Below are 19,569 nucleotides of genomic sequence, written 5' to 3'. Positions count from 1 at the left end.
ACTGCATGGGCAGCTGTACTTGTATACGCCATTCAAACTCTGTTTGACTCAATGCCCAGGCGTATCGAGGCCGTTATTACGGCCAGTTGTGGTTGTTCTGGGAACTGATTTCTCAGGATCTATGCACCCAAACTGCGTGAAAATGTAATGTCAGGTCTAGTATAAGATATTTGTCCAATGAATATCATCTGCATTTCTTCTTGGTGCAGCAATTTTAATGGCCAGTAGTGTAGCATGTCGCTGCGGGGCTCCACGGTCACCGGATTTTACGCCCTCTGACTTCCTCCTGTGGGGTTTCGTTAAATACAACACCACTCCCACAGTACCTGGAAGAGTTGAAGAACCAAATCCGTACTGCCAAACATCAGTGACTAAGGACATGCTTGCCCGTGTATGGGAGGAATTTGAGTATCGACGTGATATTATTCGTGTTGCTGGTGGAGGACATACTGTAGGCGCGCGGGGTAGCCGCTCGATCTAAGATTCTAAGGCGTCTTGTCACAGTCCGCGCGGCTCCCCCGTTGGAGGTTCGACTCCTTCCTCGGGCATGAACGTGTGTGTCGTCCTTAGCGAAAGTTAGTTAGTTTCAGTAGTGTGTAAGCCTGGGGACCGATGACCTTAGCAGATTGGTCCCATAACACCTTACCACAAATTTCCATTTTTCGACATATTGAACATTTGTAATCCGAACTTGAGAGGTTCCTAAATATGTGTTTAAAGTTTAATATTCGTATGTCTTAAAGTTTAATAAACATATGCATTGGAAATACGTATTTTTTTTGTGAAACACCTTGTATATTGATTACACAGGAACGATTGATATTTTGTATAAAGTTGTTGTTGTGGTGGTCTTCAGTCCTGAGACTGGTTTGATGCAGCTCTCCATGCTACTCTGTACTGTGCAAGCCTCTTCATCCCCGAACAACTACTGCAGCCTGTATCCTTCTGAATATGCTTAATGTATTCATCTCTTGGTTTCCCTCTACAATTTCAGCTCCCCACACTTCCCTCTGGTACTAACCTGGTGATCCCTTCGTGTCTCACAATGTCAGATCAACCGATCCCTTCTTTTAGTCACATTGTGCCACAAATTTCTTGTCCCCACATTTCTATTCAGTACCTTCCCAACTATTACGTCATCGATCCATCTTGTCTTCAACATTGTACGGCAGCACCACATTTCGAAAGCTTCTGTTCCCTTTTTGTCTAAACTGTTTATCGTCCATGTTTCACTTCCATACATGGCTAAATTCCTTACAATTAGTTTCACAGAAGACTTCCGACACTTTCATCTACACTCTATGTTAACAAATTTCTCTTGCTCAGAAACGCTTTTCATGCCACTGCCAGTCTACATTTTATATCCTTCCTACTTCGACCATCATCAGTTCTTTTCTTCATTTGTGTGGCGATTTGTCCGTGGTTGCATTACAATTCTTGAGGGTATTTTTGTTCTGTCGTTGCAACTACAAAAACGCGTGATTTTTTTCATCAGACGCGTTTGCTTTACTAATGTAAAGCATCATCAGCGGTCTCTAATCAACTCTTTACATTCTGATTTTAGATCGAAAAACAGTTCGTTACGAATATGCTGATTTGTAAGTCGCCGTAAGTACAAATCATGATATTCTTAACGAACTGTTTTTCGATCTAAAATCTAATCAAAATATAAAAACTTAATTACAGACCACTGATGATGCTTTACCTCAATAAAGCGAAAAGCGTCTGGTGGAAACAATCACGCATTTCTGTAGTTCCAACGACTGAACCAAAATACCCTCAAGATCAATTATTTCGCTTCTCAAATAGCAGAATCCATCTACCCTCGTTCCCTTATCTAATCCCCCAAGCATCATCTGATTCAATTCGACTACATTCCATTATCCTTGTTTTGCTTTTGTTGATGTTCATCTTATATCCTCCTTACAAGACACTGTCCATTCCGTTCAAATGTTCTTCCAAGTCCTTCGTCGTCTCTGACGGAATTACTGTACCATCGACAAACCTCAAAATTATTATTTCTTCTCCCTAAATTTTAATTCCACTCCAAATTTTTCTTTGGGTTTCCTTTACTGCTTTCTCAAGTTTACAGACTGAATAACATCTGGGATACGCTATGACTCTGTCTCACTTCTTTTCAACCATTGCTTCGCTTTCATGCCGCTCGACTTTTATAACTGCCGTCTGGTTTTAGTACACGTTGTAAACAACCTTTCCTTCTCTCTATTTTTCCGCTGCTTCCTTCAGAATTTCAAAAAGAGTTTCCAGTCAACATTATCAAAAGCTTTCTCTAAGTCCACAAAAGCTATAAACGCAGGTTTGCTTTCCTTAACCTATCTTAAAAGATAAGTTGTAGGGTCACTATTGCCTCGCGTGTTCTTACATTTCTTTGAAATCCAAACTGATCTTGCTCGAGGTCGACTTCTACCAGTTTTTCCATTCTTCTGTTGGGAATTCGTGTTGAAATTTTGCTACCATAGCTTATTAAACCGACAGTTTCGTAATTTTCACACCTGTCAGCACCTGCTTTCTTTGGAATTCGAATTATTACATTCTTCTCGAAGTCTGAGGGTATGTCCCCTGTTTCATGCTTCTTGCACTCCAGGTGGAAGAGTTTTGTTGTGGCTGGCTCTCCCAAGGTTATCAGTAGTTCTGACAGAATGTCGTCTACTCCAGGGGCCTTATACTTTGTATAAATTATGTGAACATTCATTTATCGATATTAAACTGGAGGTATATTGATACATTTTACCATATTTCGGTCATTCATAATTTTATTTTCTATTTCTATATTCTTTTATTGGACACTGGATGTAAATAATAAGCTGTTTTTCACACGCATTGTCAAATAAACTTGACAAAGATGAGTTAAACATTTCTAATATCACATGATAGACGATACCTCTATTCATCGATATGGTAAACATTTTTTTAAAATTTTAATGAATTCATTGGACTTCTTGATAGTATAGAGAAATCACACATATTCTTGACTGTCAGTCTGCAACCGTTGAACAACTTTATAAATAAGAAAAATGGGCGTCCTGCAGAAACAAAGATTTTTTTTATATACCTCTTCAAATTATTGAACGTGAGCCTGTTGTTGACCAGACGTTTTTTCTTTTTCGTATTTAAGTCCATACCACCTTTAAGCCAACATTGAACTAAACTACAAAGTAGAACTTCTAAAAAATGTCAAAGTTACTAATTTACAGATGCTGTTTTCATTTCTTCAAACGCTACGAAAAAGATTCACAGCCTTTTTCCAAAACTTGAGAAAATTTGTTGGTAATACTAGATGGTAAATCAGCGGTGCCTAAGTTGTCATACAAAAAATGTAAATAAGTGTTTCCCGTTTTAAGTTTAACGTTTTTTTCGTGTAAAAACTGTTCTTGACGTATCAAAAATTCCGATTCATCGAAAATGGCGACATTTTACTGCCGACATATTGGCAGCATCCGTATCACTCTGAGAATTTATCGATAATTACCTATATCTGTACTTCCGAAAATATTGTGTTCGCTAGAGTGGTGACAGGTCCTAAGACGCGTGGGTGTGCGTGTTTGAGGTTATGGGTAAAGTAAAAATATTCGAAAACGACGAATATTAGTGCGAAACCCAACGTAATCTGGGCTGCTAAGGTATTTGGGAGTTGACTCATGGTGAAGGCGTGAAAGTGGATAACTTGTAAAGCATAACTAGCGATTGCGTGGAGCATTTTCTCCAGCGCCCGGGTTCCCGGGTTCGATTCCCGGCGGGGTCAGGGATTTTCTCTGCCTCGTGATGACTGGGTGTTGTGTGATGTCCTTAGGTTAGTTAGGTTTAAGTAGTTCTAAGTTCTAGGGGACTGATGACCATAGATGTTAAGTCCCATAGTGCTCAGAGCCATTTGAACCATTTGGAGCATTTTCAACCAAATTCTATGCAAATGCCACTTCCCAGCTGGAAAAATACTGGGAGTAACATGCCTAGCAATCGTAGACTTGCAGTTGTGAGTGGATAGGCGGAAACATGGAAAATAATCGAAAATGATTAATGTTAGTATCAGATCGACAGCTTTCCGCGCCATTGCTTCACTCTTGTGTTATGATGAGATTGCATTCGCCGAGCAGGGGGAGGGATTGACATGTAAATATAACCCGCATTGCCTGAATACAAGATTGGGAAAATAAGTACGCAAGCTATGCTGAGCTATCAGAGAGTTTAGGAATAGAATACATAAGAAACAGCGCGAACGGCTATCTTAACAGCCTTCACTTACGTCAATGCATTTTTCTCAACTTATCGGAAGCGCCGTAACGTCATCAGAATTAAAATTTTCTCGAGCGCAAACATGATGCATGGAACACAAGATTCTCGACGTCTTTGTCATTTCAAAATTTATTACTGGATCCTTGTAAATGGTAGTAATAAAACGTTCATATTTTGCAGTCGAATTTGCTTAACCTAAACAGCGACGAAGAGTGGACTTGTCAGGGAACAGTCTGAGGTACATTCGAGTACGGATTCTTTTGAGTCGAGGATATACTTACATTTTCTGTTGAGAGCTCACAGAGTCCTACTCGCCAGGTTAGGGCCAAGTAGCGTTCATCTCCCAACTACTTTGCAAACCACCTGCCGATTACGTAGCCAGATTGTAGCTCCCTATTCTTCCTGCGCGTATAAGTGTCTACTTATTCAGTTGTCGGCTAGCAAAAAGAGCGCGTGACGCCATCTAAGTCGAAACCCGAGCAAATCGAGATTTACGTGAGCAGCTTAGCGGGGTCGGAAGACGCAGCATATGGGTCATTGTAACGAAAATAAACGGCATTGCGCAGAGATGAAAGTAACAACTGAGTCATTGAGAAGAACACCGTACGTACCTAATTGTACACCCCACGGCGTGTAGCGTGGTTCCATGTCCACCGCGAAGGACGAGTTATCAATTTTTTCTGATTGAGGCGTTACGGTCACTTCGCGAGATGTGCACACAAGGAAGTGATACCGGACGTCGCCCAACTCTATTTAGAAAGTAGTCTCACAGAATTTTAACAGAAAACTTGTCGTAACGCATAACCGCTGTCTTAAGGTTCTGCCTCTCCCACTTGCTAAATGTTTGATAGAAATCAATCAGGTTAGTTATTTATAGTTTCGGTGGAGGGGCAGCTTGGAAAATGTCATGTTACGGGTCTGAACTCAAAGGAAGCAAACAAGCGCTGCAACATTGTATACTTCGTAATTACGTGCGAATAGCAGTGGTCACCTTCAAACGAGGACTAGTTTTTGTCCTGTGTGACGGTGCGCTTAAACGGGCAATATTTTACGGCAATGTGTCGCCGCGACAGTGTTGCCGACATGTACATCTACGTGATTACTCTGCTATTCACAATAAAGTGCCTGGCAGAGGGTTCAATGAACCACCTTCAAGCTGTCTCTCTACCTTTCCACTCTCTAACGGCACGCGGGAAAAAGGAGCACTTAAATTTTTCTGTGTGAGCCCTGATTTGTCTTATTTTATCGTGATGATCATTTCTCCCTATGTAGGTGGGTGCCAACAGAATGTTTTCGCAATCGGAGGAGAAAACTCGTGATTGAAATTTCATGAGAAGATCCCGTCGCAACGAAAAACGCCTTTGCTTTAATGATTGCCACTCCAATTCACGTATCATATCTGTGACAGTATCTCCCATATTTTGCGATAATACGAAACGAGCTGCCTTCCTTTGTACTTTTTCGATGTCATCCGTCAGTCCCACCTGATGCGGATCCCACACTTCACAGCAATACTCCAGAATAGGGCGTACAAGCGTGGTGTAAGCAGTCTCTTTAGTAGACCTGTTGCGATGTAGCAGCGGTATTGCAGTATTGCTCGGCAACGTTCCTGGTCGAGCGGGCTGCTGCATGCAGTTGCCGAGATATGGTCGTACTGTTGCAGCAGGGGTGGATGATATTTCGTATGGCCAGGCTGTATGTATCTTTGACCTTGTCTTGAAATGCTTCCCCACCACTCTGCTTTGCCTCTTCCTCACACCGACACCGCCGCAATGCCACGTCACATAATCTGGGCGGTGAAGCAGAATACAGAGGGTGGACATTAATATGGAAACACCAAAAACGCAAAACATTACAATGCCTAATACGTTTGAGCAGTGATAAAAATTGCTGTTTTGAAGAGCGCGACGCAGCGTGTAGTGTGAAGCAGTCGCCCTCCGTTTCTGGCGGTGGCGCCGCTGTGGCAATCGCAGCTTCGGCGTCTCCCACTGGTGGGAAAGGGGAGAGGTAGCCTGTTCACGTGCATTTAAGGGGCGCTATCAGCTCGCTAGGGGGAGTCTGGTCAGTTGGTCAGCTGGGCCATTGTGGGCAGTCAGTGTCTGTCTGTCGTCCGGAGTGCTAGTATGTGTTAGGCCGCCAGTATTCTCGAGTTTGTTCAGGCAATGGTCATTGGCGGTTGGATCGATCAGTTGGTCGGTCGCGCACTGGGACACAAGATGACTTGTCCGTCTTGAGCGTCGCCACGTCAGTCCAGTGGGCTGCGCCGTATACGAGAGCAACACGAGCCACCGACGACATCGGTCTGACCGGTGCGAGGTGCGACACCGTGAGACGGGAGATCGGCGCGCCTTCCTTCGTCCGTTGAAGCAGCTGGCAGCGGACGGTTCGGGAGAGCGTTTTGGGGGTGCTGCGCCAGGTCTTCGCCAGACATCGCAGTTTACTAGAAGTTAAGTGATTCGTGATATGTTGTTTCATTTACTTGTTAAATTCTATTTGTTTTCTTGGTCAGTCTCTCGTCCACAGCTTGCTCGTCTGTCTCCCGTCCGTATTTGTTAGGCAGTTAGTCTCTGTCTGTCTGTCTGTCGATTTGCCGTACGTTAATAGCTGCCTCTGTCATGTTTGTCGGATTCGGTGTTAACGAATTTATTGCTTGAAGTGTAACGGCCGAATTCCTAAAATATGTTTTTATCTTGCTTATCATCTTGAGAGGCGGTATATGTGTAATGTACAGCATGTTTGGCCAACCTTGTATATTTTATGTAAGACTGCATTTCATGGGTTTTTATTTAAATGGTCATTTTAGTATATAAGGTTGCCACCCTTCCACCGTAAGACCTTTTTCTTAAAATCAAGTTGCACCTTCGGTGGCAAGTTTATCTTTTAATGTTAGTGTTTTGTACCATTTCCATCCCTCCTACGGGGTGCATAGTTTATGTGCTTGTGTGAGTTGTTAAAATTTTTAGTTTAAAGTAATCTGGTGTGTTGCAGATTTGCACCAGTGTAGTCTTTCAGAGGTTGTTGCGAGCGGTCGTTACTACAGCCGTGTCAAAAGGGAGCGGTTAGGTTCTCAGCCCAAAAGCTCACACAGTCAAGAATTGTTCTTGCTGCCTGTGAATAAATTGTAACTTAATATTTAGAGGATGCTTTCTGATTATAATTTTAATTCTGTTTAAAAAAAGGGCTTTTACGAATAAAATTTCCATTTGTTGAAAGAAATTTGATTTGTTTTCATCAGTTACCCATTGGCAACTACTTCCACGTTCACATAGTGTGATTAAATGTGTTAATGTTCTTGATGAATCGCTAGTAGATAAAGTAAATTTTTAAGAAAAGGTTTTGAAGGTAAATTCACAGTTCAACGTTGTAGGAAAATGGACCGAATTCAAACAGCTTTCAGTTGTCTCGGAATGGATAAGTATAGACCCTGTATGGTTTTCAAGGGAAACTTACACCATTCTACCTGCAAAATAGGGGCACGTCCAGGCAACGATAATGGAGGTGATTAGCGACCACGCACGCTTCTCTCCAAAGCAGACCACAAAGGCGGAATAACATTGAGATCCGGTGACTGGTGTCCAGGTGAGATGCGAAAATTCATCCAGGTGTTCACAACCCCAGTCCTGGACGGTGCGAGCTGTGTGAACTGCCTTGTCGATTGGAATACTGAGTCACTATTGGGGAACAAATACTGTACTATGGGATGGACCTGATCAACCAAAACAGTCACATAATCCGGCAAAGTGGCCATGCGGCCTGTAGAATACCATGACACGGCTGCACAAATCATCAGCGAACTACCCATCATGTTTCACTCTTGGGACGTAGACGCTGCTAGAAATTTGAATCAGTGTGCAAGAAGACTCGTCCGCCCAAATGACATTATTCCACTTATCCCCCAAGTCCACTACTTATGGCTCGGGCTCCATGTTTTCCTGTTGGGCGCATTTGCACCACCGATGAGTGGTCTTGGAATTCCAGCACGCCCTGCAGTTTCCAGGTTACGCAGCACCCTGAAAGGTGGCTACACTGAGCCACAGCGCCAGAGATTGCGCCAAAGAGTATTATTCAGCCGCCTCCACAGTGCTTGGGGAGAGCTCGTAGTAGTCGGTGCCTGTCGAGGACTCGTAGTAGTCAGTGCTTGTTAAGAACTCGTAGCAGAGAGTGTTTGTTGAGATGTGCTAGTAGGCAGTGCTTGCTGAGATGTGATACTGAAAAGTTCTTGTTGAGATGTGGCAGTGGCGAGTCGGTGTGGAGAGATTGTAATGTCTAGAGTGCTTTTCATTAATATAAACGAAGGTAAAAAAAAAAAAAAAAATTTTTTTTTCTTCTTTTCTCTCTCATTATTTCAGTGTCGTAAATAATGCGTTATTACAGGTTCAGTCAACAAAGCATCTGGCTTGTGTTCTTGTATTAGAGTGTAATTCTGGTTTTCTTGCGTGATTATAGGGTTTCTATTTTTTTAATTACTTCAGTATAAATGATATTTAAAATTTCTTGTCTTGTTGAAGAAGAACCGTGCCAGATGTGTACGTTGAGTCACACTCCCACACACAGAACAATTAGACTTGTGCTTTGGTTTCGTAGGTTTTATAGTTGCTGGGGACTTAATTAATTAATTGTGTTAACAGAAAATTTTCATTTCATTCTTTGTTGTTGTTCTATGCAGTCAGAGTGCGTAATAATACTAGTCAGGGCGAACCGTTTACGAGACACAGCGTAATCGGACTTACAGCTACGAAAAATAAAAATGATTTTCAAATTTAATAAGAATTAAGCCCCCACGCAACCCTTCGTGTTCTTTTGTTGGTGACAGGGTTCGCGACTGCGACATTCCGTCGTGCAGTGACTTCTGCAGATGTCTCCTGTTAATTTTTGTCACAATTGTCTTTCATAACCTCAGCCACGATCACTCAACACGCAGTTCGTCCGCGGTAACTTAGCAGATGATATTTTTCCGGTTTCCCTGTACGTAACATAAATCTTCGACGTAGTGCCCCGTGAAACAGGAAACACTTCGGCTATCTTCGTTACGGAAGCAGCCACCATACGAGCATCAACAGTTTGCTCACGTTGGAATTTATTCAGCTCCAACACAATACACTCACAACTACACAGAACACTGTTTTGAACACGACTGACACTTAAATCGTGTTGAGGGCATTGCTCAGGTGCCGTTCGTGGTCAAACAAAACAGTGCTACCTGCAGACTTGGCTAGCAACGGAGATTTTGTTCAAGCACGCATTTCTCCATTTTTTCTCCAAGCGTTGTATGTACGCCAGTTTCATGTACACTACTGGCCATTACAATTGCTACACCAAGAAGACGACGTGCTACAGACGCGAAATTTAACCGACAGGAAGAAGATGCTGTGATATCCAAAGGATTAGCTTTACAGAGCATTCACACAAGGTTGCCGCCGGTGGCGACACCTACAACGTGCTGACATCAGGAAAGTATCCAACCGATTTCTCATACACAAACAGCAGTTGACCGGCGTTGCCTGGTGGAACGTTATTGTGATGCCTCGTGTAAGTAGGAGAAATGCGTACCATCACGTTTCCGATTTTGATAAAGGTCGGATTGTAGCCAATCGCGATTGCGGTTTATCGCACCGCGACATTGCTGCTCGCGTTGGTCGAGATCCAATGACTGTTAGCAGAATATGGAATCGGTGAGTTCAGGAGGGCAATACGGAACGCCGTGCTGGATCCCAACGGCCTCGTATCACTAGCAGTAAGAGATGACAGGTATCTTATCCGCATAGCTGTAACGGATCGTGCAGTCACGTCTCGAACCCTGAGTCAACAGATGGGGACGTTTGCTAGACAACAACCATCTACACGAACAGTTCGACGAGGTTTGCAGCAGCGTGGACTATCAGCTCGGAGACCGTGGCTGCGGTTACCCTTGACGCTGCATCACAGACAGGAGCGCCTGTGATGGTGCACTCGACGACGAACCTGGGTGCACGAATGGCAAAACGTCATTTTTTCGGATGAATCTACGTTATGTTTACAGCATCATGATGGTAGCATCCGTTTTGGCGACATCGCGGTGAACGCACATTGGAAGCGTGTATTAGTCATCGCCATACTGGCGTATCACCAGGCGTGATGGTATGGGGTGCCATTGGTTACACATCTCGGTCACCTCTTGTTCGCATTGACGGCACTATGGGCATTGGACGTTACATTTCAGATGTGTTACGATCCGTGGCTGTACCCTTCATTCCATCCCTGCGAAACCCTACATTGCAGGTCCTGTACGGGCCTTTCTGGATACAGAAAATGTTCGACTGCTGCCCTGGCCAGCACATTCTCCAGATCTCTCACCACTTGAAAACGTCTGGTCAATGGTGGCGGAGCAACTGGCTCGTCACAATACGCCAATCACTGCTCTTGATGAATTGTGGTATCGCGTTGAAGCTGCATGTACAGCTGTACCTGTACACGCCATCCAAGCTCTGTTTGACTCAATGCCCAGGCGTAACAAGGCCATTATTACGTTCACAGGTGGTTGTTCTGGGTACTGATTTCTCAGGATCTATGCACGCAAACTGCGTGAAAATGTAATCACATGTCAGTTCTAGTATAATATATTTGTCCAATGAATACCCGTTTATCATCTGCATTTCTTCTTGGTGTAGCAATTTTAATGGCCAGTAGTGTATTTTACTGTAGTGCTATTTCATATAGTCATTGTTAGCACAGTTTCTACCATCATTTCGGACTGAGCGAATTTACAACTTGCTCCATTAAAAGTTTTCTATTAAGTTGAAAACAAATTTTAAGTAATGTGTTTCTTCTTCAGACAGAATTCTGATCGTGATCCAGTCATTCGTTACCACATCTGGACATCTGCGTGGCTCGTGATATGTTTTGTGATTGACAATTATGTTTGGTGTCTGTGTGTGTGGTTTAATGACATAGGACACGTCATGCTCAATACTTTCAATATGAGCTGCAGAGGTTTGTTAACTAAACTTCAGTGGTCACGGCAAGAGGAAAGTCATTTCTGTCCACTTAGCGCCTGAGATATGAAGGCACCACTCAAGTCCCGTCTTCACAACTTCAACTTTGCCCGTACCTGGCCGTGAAAGCCAAGATTTCTGGCCCGAGAACGAGTTTGAAACACAGTTTTAATCTGTCAGGCAATTCCGCTGCTGAGTAAGAAATGTTCGTTCCGAAATTTATGCTCAATTTTTTAATATTTACTGCTTGTGGAAGAAAAAAAACCCAAAAAAGAAAAGAGCAAAACTCAGTGCCCCAGCATAGCGCGGTGGGGTAAACCATAAACATATCTGGTGCCCTTAACGTATACCTAACAACAAACATTACATGGGCGTTTGTGAGGTATTAGTTAAAATACCGCATTAGAAAATAAGTGGTACCTACGTAATACTTCGCGCTGTGTAGGTTCTAGCTGTCTAATGGCAGGGCTACGGAAGTAGATTGAAGCGTTCGCTATGTAATCATCGCAATGTAGGCATCTACGCAAAAATGAATGGACCTTCGGCTATTCGGGGTACAGCCGGCCGCCGGTGGCCGAGCGGTTCTGGCGCTACAGTCTGGAACCGCGCCACCGCTACGGTCGCAGGTTCGAATCCTGCCTCGGGCATGGATGTGTGTGTTGTCCTTAGGTTAGTTAGGTTTAAGTAGTTCTAAGTTCTAGGGGACTTATGACCTCAGCAGTTGAGTCCCATAGTGCTCAGAGCCATTTTTTTTATTCGGGGTACAAGGATAGAACTAGTAGGTGGTTCTCATCGTGTAATTGCTTCATTATTTCTTGAATGTATTTAATGCTTCGGTTGGAGGCAGTACTTTGCTTTTGGTTGTTTCTTTACCAAATTGACTAGGCGATGATGTACGAGACGAAACCATTAACAGAAAGTACAATCATGGAATGGAAAAGTCAGAAACGTCATTTATTTGTAAGGAATAATAATAGCACTAATAACAATAGTAATAATAATCTTTGGACGTTATTAGGAAATTAGATAAAGTACATGAACATGAAAAAGATGAAAAGTGACTTAAACTTCTCTAAACATACAGAAACAAATATTTTATATGAATTTACCTGCGCACAGATTTGATGAAACTACAAATTCTCCATTTATTTTCTCAACTCACTTTTCTAATATTAGCTAAAAATCTGTTCAAATTCAGTCAACTTTTTTTCTTTGCCGAATGCAAGCATTTCTGGAATTTAGCCGGGCGTAACCTACATGACGGTCGGTGGATTTGCTGCTGACAAAACAGGTTGTCCCCACCATTTCTCACGAGATCGCTGCCACGCGTCCAGCACGTGCTGAAACATATACCCCAGCCCAGCCCGACTGCTGTGGGTAGAGTGCCCCATTTGGCTACGCCTTGTTGGCAACGAGAACACTTGCCTAATCGAAAGTTTCCCGAAGGATAACAAACAGTCTGCCGAACTGGTTCGCGTTTATTGGTATTAAGATATCCTTATTCTCTTGGATAGTATGCTGGTATGTATCTTACACACTTAAAAATCACTAAAGAGCCGAAACTGTGCAGAATAGGAAAAATCAAAACAAAAAGACAACTGTCCAGCAGACTGTTGTCAATCAGAATATTTGTTTTGGCTCTTAGGTCTCATTACATATAAAATATATACATTTAGGTGGCAAAAAGTCAAGGGAATAGCGATCTGCACATATACAGATGGCGATAGCGTCAAGCACACAAGGTATGAAAGGGCAGTGCACCGACGCAACTGTCGGATTCATACGAAAAGGTATCCGACGTGATTATGGCCGCACGACGAGGATTAACAGACTTCGAACACGGAATTGTAGTAGAAGCTAGATGCAAGGGACATTCCAATTTTGGAAACTGTTACAAAATTCAATATTCCGAGATCCATAGTGTCAAGGCTGTGCCGAGGACAACAAATTTCGGGCATTACGTCTCACCACGAACAAAGCAGTGGCCGACGGCCTTCACTTAACGACCGAGAGCAGCGGCATTTGCGTAGAGTTGTCAGTGATAACAGACAAGCAACACAGCGTTAAATAACCGCATAAATCAATGTGGGACATACGACGAACGTATCTATTAGGACAGCGCCATAAAATTTGGTATTGATGGGCTATGGCAGCAGACGACCGACGCGAGTGCCTATGCTAACAGCGCGACATCGCCTGCACCGCTTCTCCTGGGATGGTGACCAAATCTGTTCGACCCTAGACGACTGGGAAAGTGTTGCCTGGTCAGATGAGTCCCGGTATCACTTAGCATGATAAGAGCTGATGGTAGGGTTCTTGTGTGGCACAGACTGCGATAAACCATGGACCCAGGTTGTCAACAAGGCACTGTACAAGTTGGTGGTGTCTCCATGACCGTGTGGACTGTGTTTTCACGGAATGAACTGTGTCCTCTGGTCCAACTGAACTTGTCATTGACTGTAAATGGTTATGTTCGGCTACTAGGCCATTTGTAGCCATTTATGGACTTCATGTTCCGAAACAACGTTGGAATTTTTATGGACAGCAATGCGCCATGTCACCAGACCACAATTGTTTGGGATTGGTTGTTCTGGACAATTCGAGCGAATGATCTGGCCACCCAGATCGCTCGACGTGGGACATAATCGAAAGGTCAGTTCGTGCACAAAATCCCGCACCGGGAACGCTTTCGCAAGTACGAACGGCCATAGGTGCAGCATGGCTCAATATTTCTGCAGGGGACTTGAAATGAATTGTTGAGTTCATACCACGTCGAATTTCTGCACTTCGCCGAGCAAAGAGGTCCGACACGATATTAGGAAGCATCCCATGACTTCTGTCACGTCAGTGTAATTTAGTCAAGTTATGAGTGTTTTGAAATCGCTAATAAATGGGGTAAGAACAAGTGAACCAAATCAAGCGTAACTTAGTTGAAGTCAAGTGGTGAATGCGGAGGAAGATGACAACAATAAGTTCTGCAAAGACAGTGTGTTTCAGGTATTAAATCTCAGAGCAGCGCTGACCCCGGAAGAAGTGTCTGATAACGAAAATGAAATTTATGGAGCTAGCCTTAGGGAACTCGCAGATGGAGTACCTAAACAATACTTTTCCAGAATTACAAACTCGCAGATTTGCGCAAATTTTTTTTTATAAGAAAAACTACGAACTGCCATCCTAAGTATCGTGAGCCGTCCAAAAGAAACCATATCGCCAAGAACAAAAATGGAGTCAGTACTAAGCATCCAGGATGTAGTTCAAGGACCGTGATACACCGATTTCTACAGGGGAAGTCGACAGTACACAAGACATTACAGTCCATAAGCAGTCAGCGCCCACAAAAGCAATGGAAAATTTTTAGTGTTTTATCATTCCTCCAACGTGCCATGTTGCCAATCTATCAGCAACTGACCTGGCTGATAAATGAGATACTCAAATGTACTGTACTGCTATACGATACACTGAATCGAGTTACTAACATGTTTTACTGATCTACTCAGCTGAATAATCTTATACCAACTGATTTATTTACCACCACACCAACGCTGAAATGTCCGTCCAGCCATCTTGACCTGTGTGTATATTACGCAGCCCTTTGCAACGTATATGGAGGAGTTTATTAGGTGCTAGATTTATTTTCACTTCTCCCGTCCTATCCGAGAATGAAATACGAAGGGGCGGAAAATACCCTGCACCATACACCGTTCGCGTATGTGCAGGATCGCATTGTAGAACATCAGCGGCATACTCACCTTCTTCAGCCTTGTAAGTCTGCCATCGCCGAACACTGTATTTCCACTGGACATGCCATGAATTACAATGAGACAAAAATTGTAGCCCATACGTCTAACTTTTGGACTTCTATTATTACTGAATCCGTGGAAATACGGCTGTCTGACAATGAGTCTCTTATTAATCGTGACGGCGGTTACCAACTGAATTCGGCATGGAATCCAATTGTCGAAAAACTTCGTGTCCACCGTAGCCGGCGTAGGTCTATGATGGAACCGCAGGAAGACAATCGAATTGATATCGATGCGGCGAATTTTCAACTCAGAGGGCGCGCGGCGCAGCAGAACCGAAAGCGCTCAAGTAGCGCATGCGCAACGCCAAGTGAATCCACCACGCATGTGCCGGAGGGACCTTAAATGCCAGAGCTTAGGGAGTGTTCGCCAGTATCACCTGTAGATGGCCAGAACACACTGCGCCGAAATATTGTGGCAGGAAGTTGCAAACATCCGGCAGTTCGCCCGAGTTTTGGGTACGAAGCTGTTGTCGTGGCTTTCTGGAAGCTGATAAATACTGCATGAACCTGAGCTGTCATAAACGAATATAGTACGCCAGCTGTCTCACGATCGGTGCTTGTTGAAACCACGTTGATTCGCGGAGAGGAGTTGTTGGTCTTTATAATAGTGATTACACGTGAGCGCAAAATACATTCCGTAATTCGAAAACATGTAGACATTATTGAGGGCTGTAAATAGTTATACTCATCTGAAAGAAACGAAGGAGGGAAGATTAACGTGTAGTCGAAGAAGAGGTCATTGGGTTCGGAGCAGAAATTCGAATTGGGGAAAGTAGTCGACCGCGACCCTTAAAAGGAATTATTTCGGGATTTCTGCTTAAGCGATTTAGGGAGGGGAGATTTGAACCTTCGTCCCTCCATGCAAGTCTATTTCTTGTCCTACAGAATCTAGTGAATCGCCGCATTTGTGAGGAAAATGACGACAGTAGTTCAAATCTACCATCAATTGACTCAGAAATAGGTTTCACGTTGTTTCCTCTAATCGTTTATTGCAAATGCCAGGACGATACCTGTGAAAAGGTCACGGCCCTTTTCCTTCCCCACTTCGAGGTTGTGATCCGTGCCTAATGACGTCGACGGGCGGGAAATTAAACTGTAACTTTTTCCTGTTTTCCCGGCTTTATCCATACAGGTTGTGTAGAGATGAAGAGTGTTGGACAGGATGGAGTGGCATGGAGAGCTGTATCATATGAGTCTTCGGACTGAAAATAACAACAATTGCAGCAATTGACGTGCACGAAGCTGACCACGATATTATTGTGCTTAGTCTCCCGTGGCTGTTACGGGAAACACGCATTGACATTACAGTACACTAGTACAGCGGTGACTAGGAAAACGCCTCGCACTGTGATTACTTTCAGGACACTTGTGCATGTACTGACAAGTGGTTCACCGTGTACTCGTGAAACATCTCGATAAAGACTCAAGATAATCCGACCGAAGCGCACTCAGTCCCAAGTGCAATATCTACATCTAAGTCTACATGCATACTCCGCAATCGACTACACGGTGCGTGGCGGAGGGTACCCTGTGTGCTGTCCTGTTCCACTCGCCAACAGGGCGAGGAGAAAAAGACTATCTACATGCCTCCGTATGACACCTCAATTTCTCGTATATCATTCTCGCGGCGCAATGTATGCTGGAGGCAACAGAACCGTTCTGCAGTCAGTTTCAGATGCCGGTTCTCTAAATTTTCTCACTGGTGTTCGAGAAGAACGCCGCCTTCCCTCCGGCGATTCCCATTTCAGTTCGTGAAGCATGTCCGTAAAACTTGCGTATTGCTCCAACCTACCAGTAACAAATGTAGCAGCCCGCCTCTGAATTGCTTTGATGTCTTCCTTTAATCCGATCTGGTGCGGAATAGGTCGCAATAGCGTCCTATATGCGGTCTCCTTTACAGATGAACCACTCATTCCTAGAATTCTCCCAACAAACCGAAGTCGACCATTCGCCTTCCCTACGACGATTCTCACATGCTCATTCCAATCCATATCACTGTGCAGCGTTATGCCCAGATATTTAGAAGATGTGACTGTGTAAATTAGGACACTACTAATACCGTATCCGAACATTACGGGTTTGCTCTTCCTACTCAACATCAATAACTTACATTTCTCTGCATTTGGCGCTTAGATATTGTAGTCGAATAATAAGTTGCGAGAAAGGGAAGTGTCTCGGTGCGAGGTGCAGGTGTGGTTTAACAGAGGTTTTTCAGGGTCGTTCAGACAGAATGCTGTGGTCGTCGCCAGTCTTCTCAGAAAATCGAAAACACAGAGCTATAAAACGGTAACATACTATAACAGAGCACACGGCCGCGTCCACTGTACGCGGTTCCATATACATTGGAGAAGCGACCATTATGATACTTTTGACCCATCCACTACACTGAAATTTGGCAGTTTTTAATCGCTGTCATACCTTCTTTTAGCGGTGTTTTGTATTTGACGGATAACGAATGTTGGGAAAAATGATTCCGAGCTTTTCCGATGTAATGTTTTGTCATGTGTCACCTGAAGATGTGGCTTGAACGCCACGAAACGGGTAGTGGTACAGTGATACAGGACCAAAATACAGCTGAAGCGGTTATTAATACCCAAGATGAAACAGAGCAAACTTTACGCGATGCGTAGCCAGGTGGCGCAAACAGCGTGCCTTTCATTTGGTCAACTGACGGCTTTCGCGAAAGGAAGTGCATCCAGGAGTAAAATTTAGTAAAATTTTGTAAACCGTGAATAGGGCGGCCTCTGTACGACAGGCAGTTTTTCCTCTGATTTCCTAAACGGTTTAAGGCGATTTGTTTGCTTTAAGACAGATACGGACGAATTTCTTTCCGACACCGTTTTTGCCGACTGTAATGACAGCATCGGGCGGGGCGTCACAACCGTGTTGTCGGTCGGAGCAGAAACGAGGCGGTAGGGGGGACGCGGTAGCGCCATACCTGCGGGCAGGCGTCGCGCGGAGGCAGCGGCGGCGTCGGGGGCGGCGCGGGGGCGTCGGCGGCGGGCGGCGGCGGCTCGTCCTCGCCGGGGCCCTCCATGCACATGGTCTCGTGGTTGTTGTCGGCCGGGAAGAGCGAGCAGTTGAGCGACGCGGGCCAGGGGAAGCCGAAGCCCTGCAGCACGGGCAGGCAGCGGCGGCGCACCGCGTGGCAGAGGCCGCGGCACGGCCCGATGGGCGCCGCCACCTTGTCGGTGCACATGGGCGCGAACACGGCGCACAGCAGCAGCTGCAGCTGCGCCGAGCAGCCGTACTGCACCAGCGGGTTGAACGACTGCAGCATGAACTCGGCCTCCTTCTGCGCGAGCGCCGACAGCCCCGTGTGGTTGTAGCCGATGCCGCGGCACATGTCGATGGCCAGTGGCTCGCAGCCGCGCGCGCGGCCCGCCGCGGCCGCCACGCCCACCGCCAGCGCCAGCAGCCGCACTCGCGCCATCGCGGCCCGCGACTTACTGAGAGCGCCGGCGGCCGAGGCGGCGCTGGAGCGCGGCGGAGGCAGGGAGAGGGGGAAGGGGAGGGGGGACCGGGCTGTCTACCCCCACCACTCGCCGGCCGGCCACGGCGACACAACAAACCGGAGGGCCTCGTTAACCGCTCCGCAGCTGATCCCGAGGGCCTCCCGACAGAATCTCGCCCGCACTCCCAGCGACGCTGGCACGTGCGACTCTGGAAGGCCGGTATCGTACACTATCGTGCACCGAAGAGCCAAAGAAACTGGTACACCTGCCCGATATCGTGTGTAGGGCCCACGCGAGCTCGCAGAAGTGCCGCAACGCGACGTGGAATGCGCTACTTGACTAATGTCTGAAGTAGTGCTGCAGGGATTTGATACCATCAATTCTGCACGGCTGGCCATAAATCCGTAAGAGTACGAAGGAGTGGAGATCTCTTCTCAACAACACATTGCAAGGCATCCCAGATTTGCTCAACAATGTTCATGTCTGGGGAGTTTGGTGGCCAGCGGAAGTGTTTAAACTCATAACAGTGTTGGTAGCACACATTTTGAGGCATCAAGGGATCACCAGTTTATTATTTGAGGGCAGCTTGGAGGGTGAAAATCGTAGAGGGAGACCAAGAGATGAATACACTAAACAGATTCAGAAGGATGCAGGTTGCAGTAGGTACTGGGAGATGAAGAAGCTTGCACAGGATAGAGTAGCATGGAGGGCTGTATCAAACCAGTCTCAGGACTGAAGACCACAACAACAACAAGAGTATTGTTGGTTCCACTCTCTAGCAATTCGGGACGTATGGGGTCTCGCATTGTCCTGCTGGATTTGCCCAAGTCCGTCGGAATGCACAATGGACATGAATTGATGAAGGTGCTCAGACAGAATGCTTACGTACGTGTCACCTGTCAGGTTCATATCTAGACGTATCAGCGGTCCCATATCACTCCAACTGCACACGCTCCATACCATTACAGAGCCTCCACCTACTGACAGGCAGGTTCCATGCATTCATGAGGTTGTCTGCATATCCGTACACGTCCATCAGCTCGATACAATTTGAAACGAGATTCGTCCGACCTGGCGACATGTTTCCAGT

General features: G+C 45.2%; 1 protein-coding gene across 1 annotated transcript in view; it reads right to left on the bottom strand.

Moving 5' to 3' along the window:
- Positions 1–18,370, bottom strand: part of LOC126456483 (frizzled-4) — a 479,673-nt gene extending 461,303 nt beyond the window's left edge. Inside the window, exon 1 of the mRNA XM_050092233.1 lies at positions 18,017–18,370. Within this exon, the coding sequence (XP_049948190.1) occupies positions 18,017–18,370 (354 nt within the window). The remainder of the gene's footprint in view (positions 1–18,016) is intronic.
- Between the last annotated feature and the right edge of the window lie 1,199 nt (positions 18,371–19,569).

This window comes from Schistocerca serialis, chromosome 2 (genome assembly GCF_023864345.2).
Source record: "Schistocerca serialis cubense isolate TAMUIC-IGC-003099 chromosome 2, iqSchSeri2.2, whole genome shotgun sequence".
NCBI lineage: Eukaryota > Metazoa > Arthropoda > Insecta > Orthoptera > Acrididae > Schistocerca > Schistocerca serialis.
This window is presented reverse-complemented; position numbering and strand designations above follow the sequence as displayed.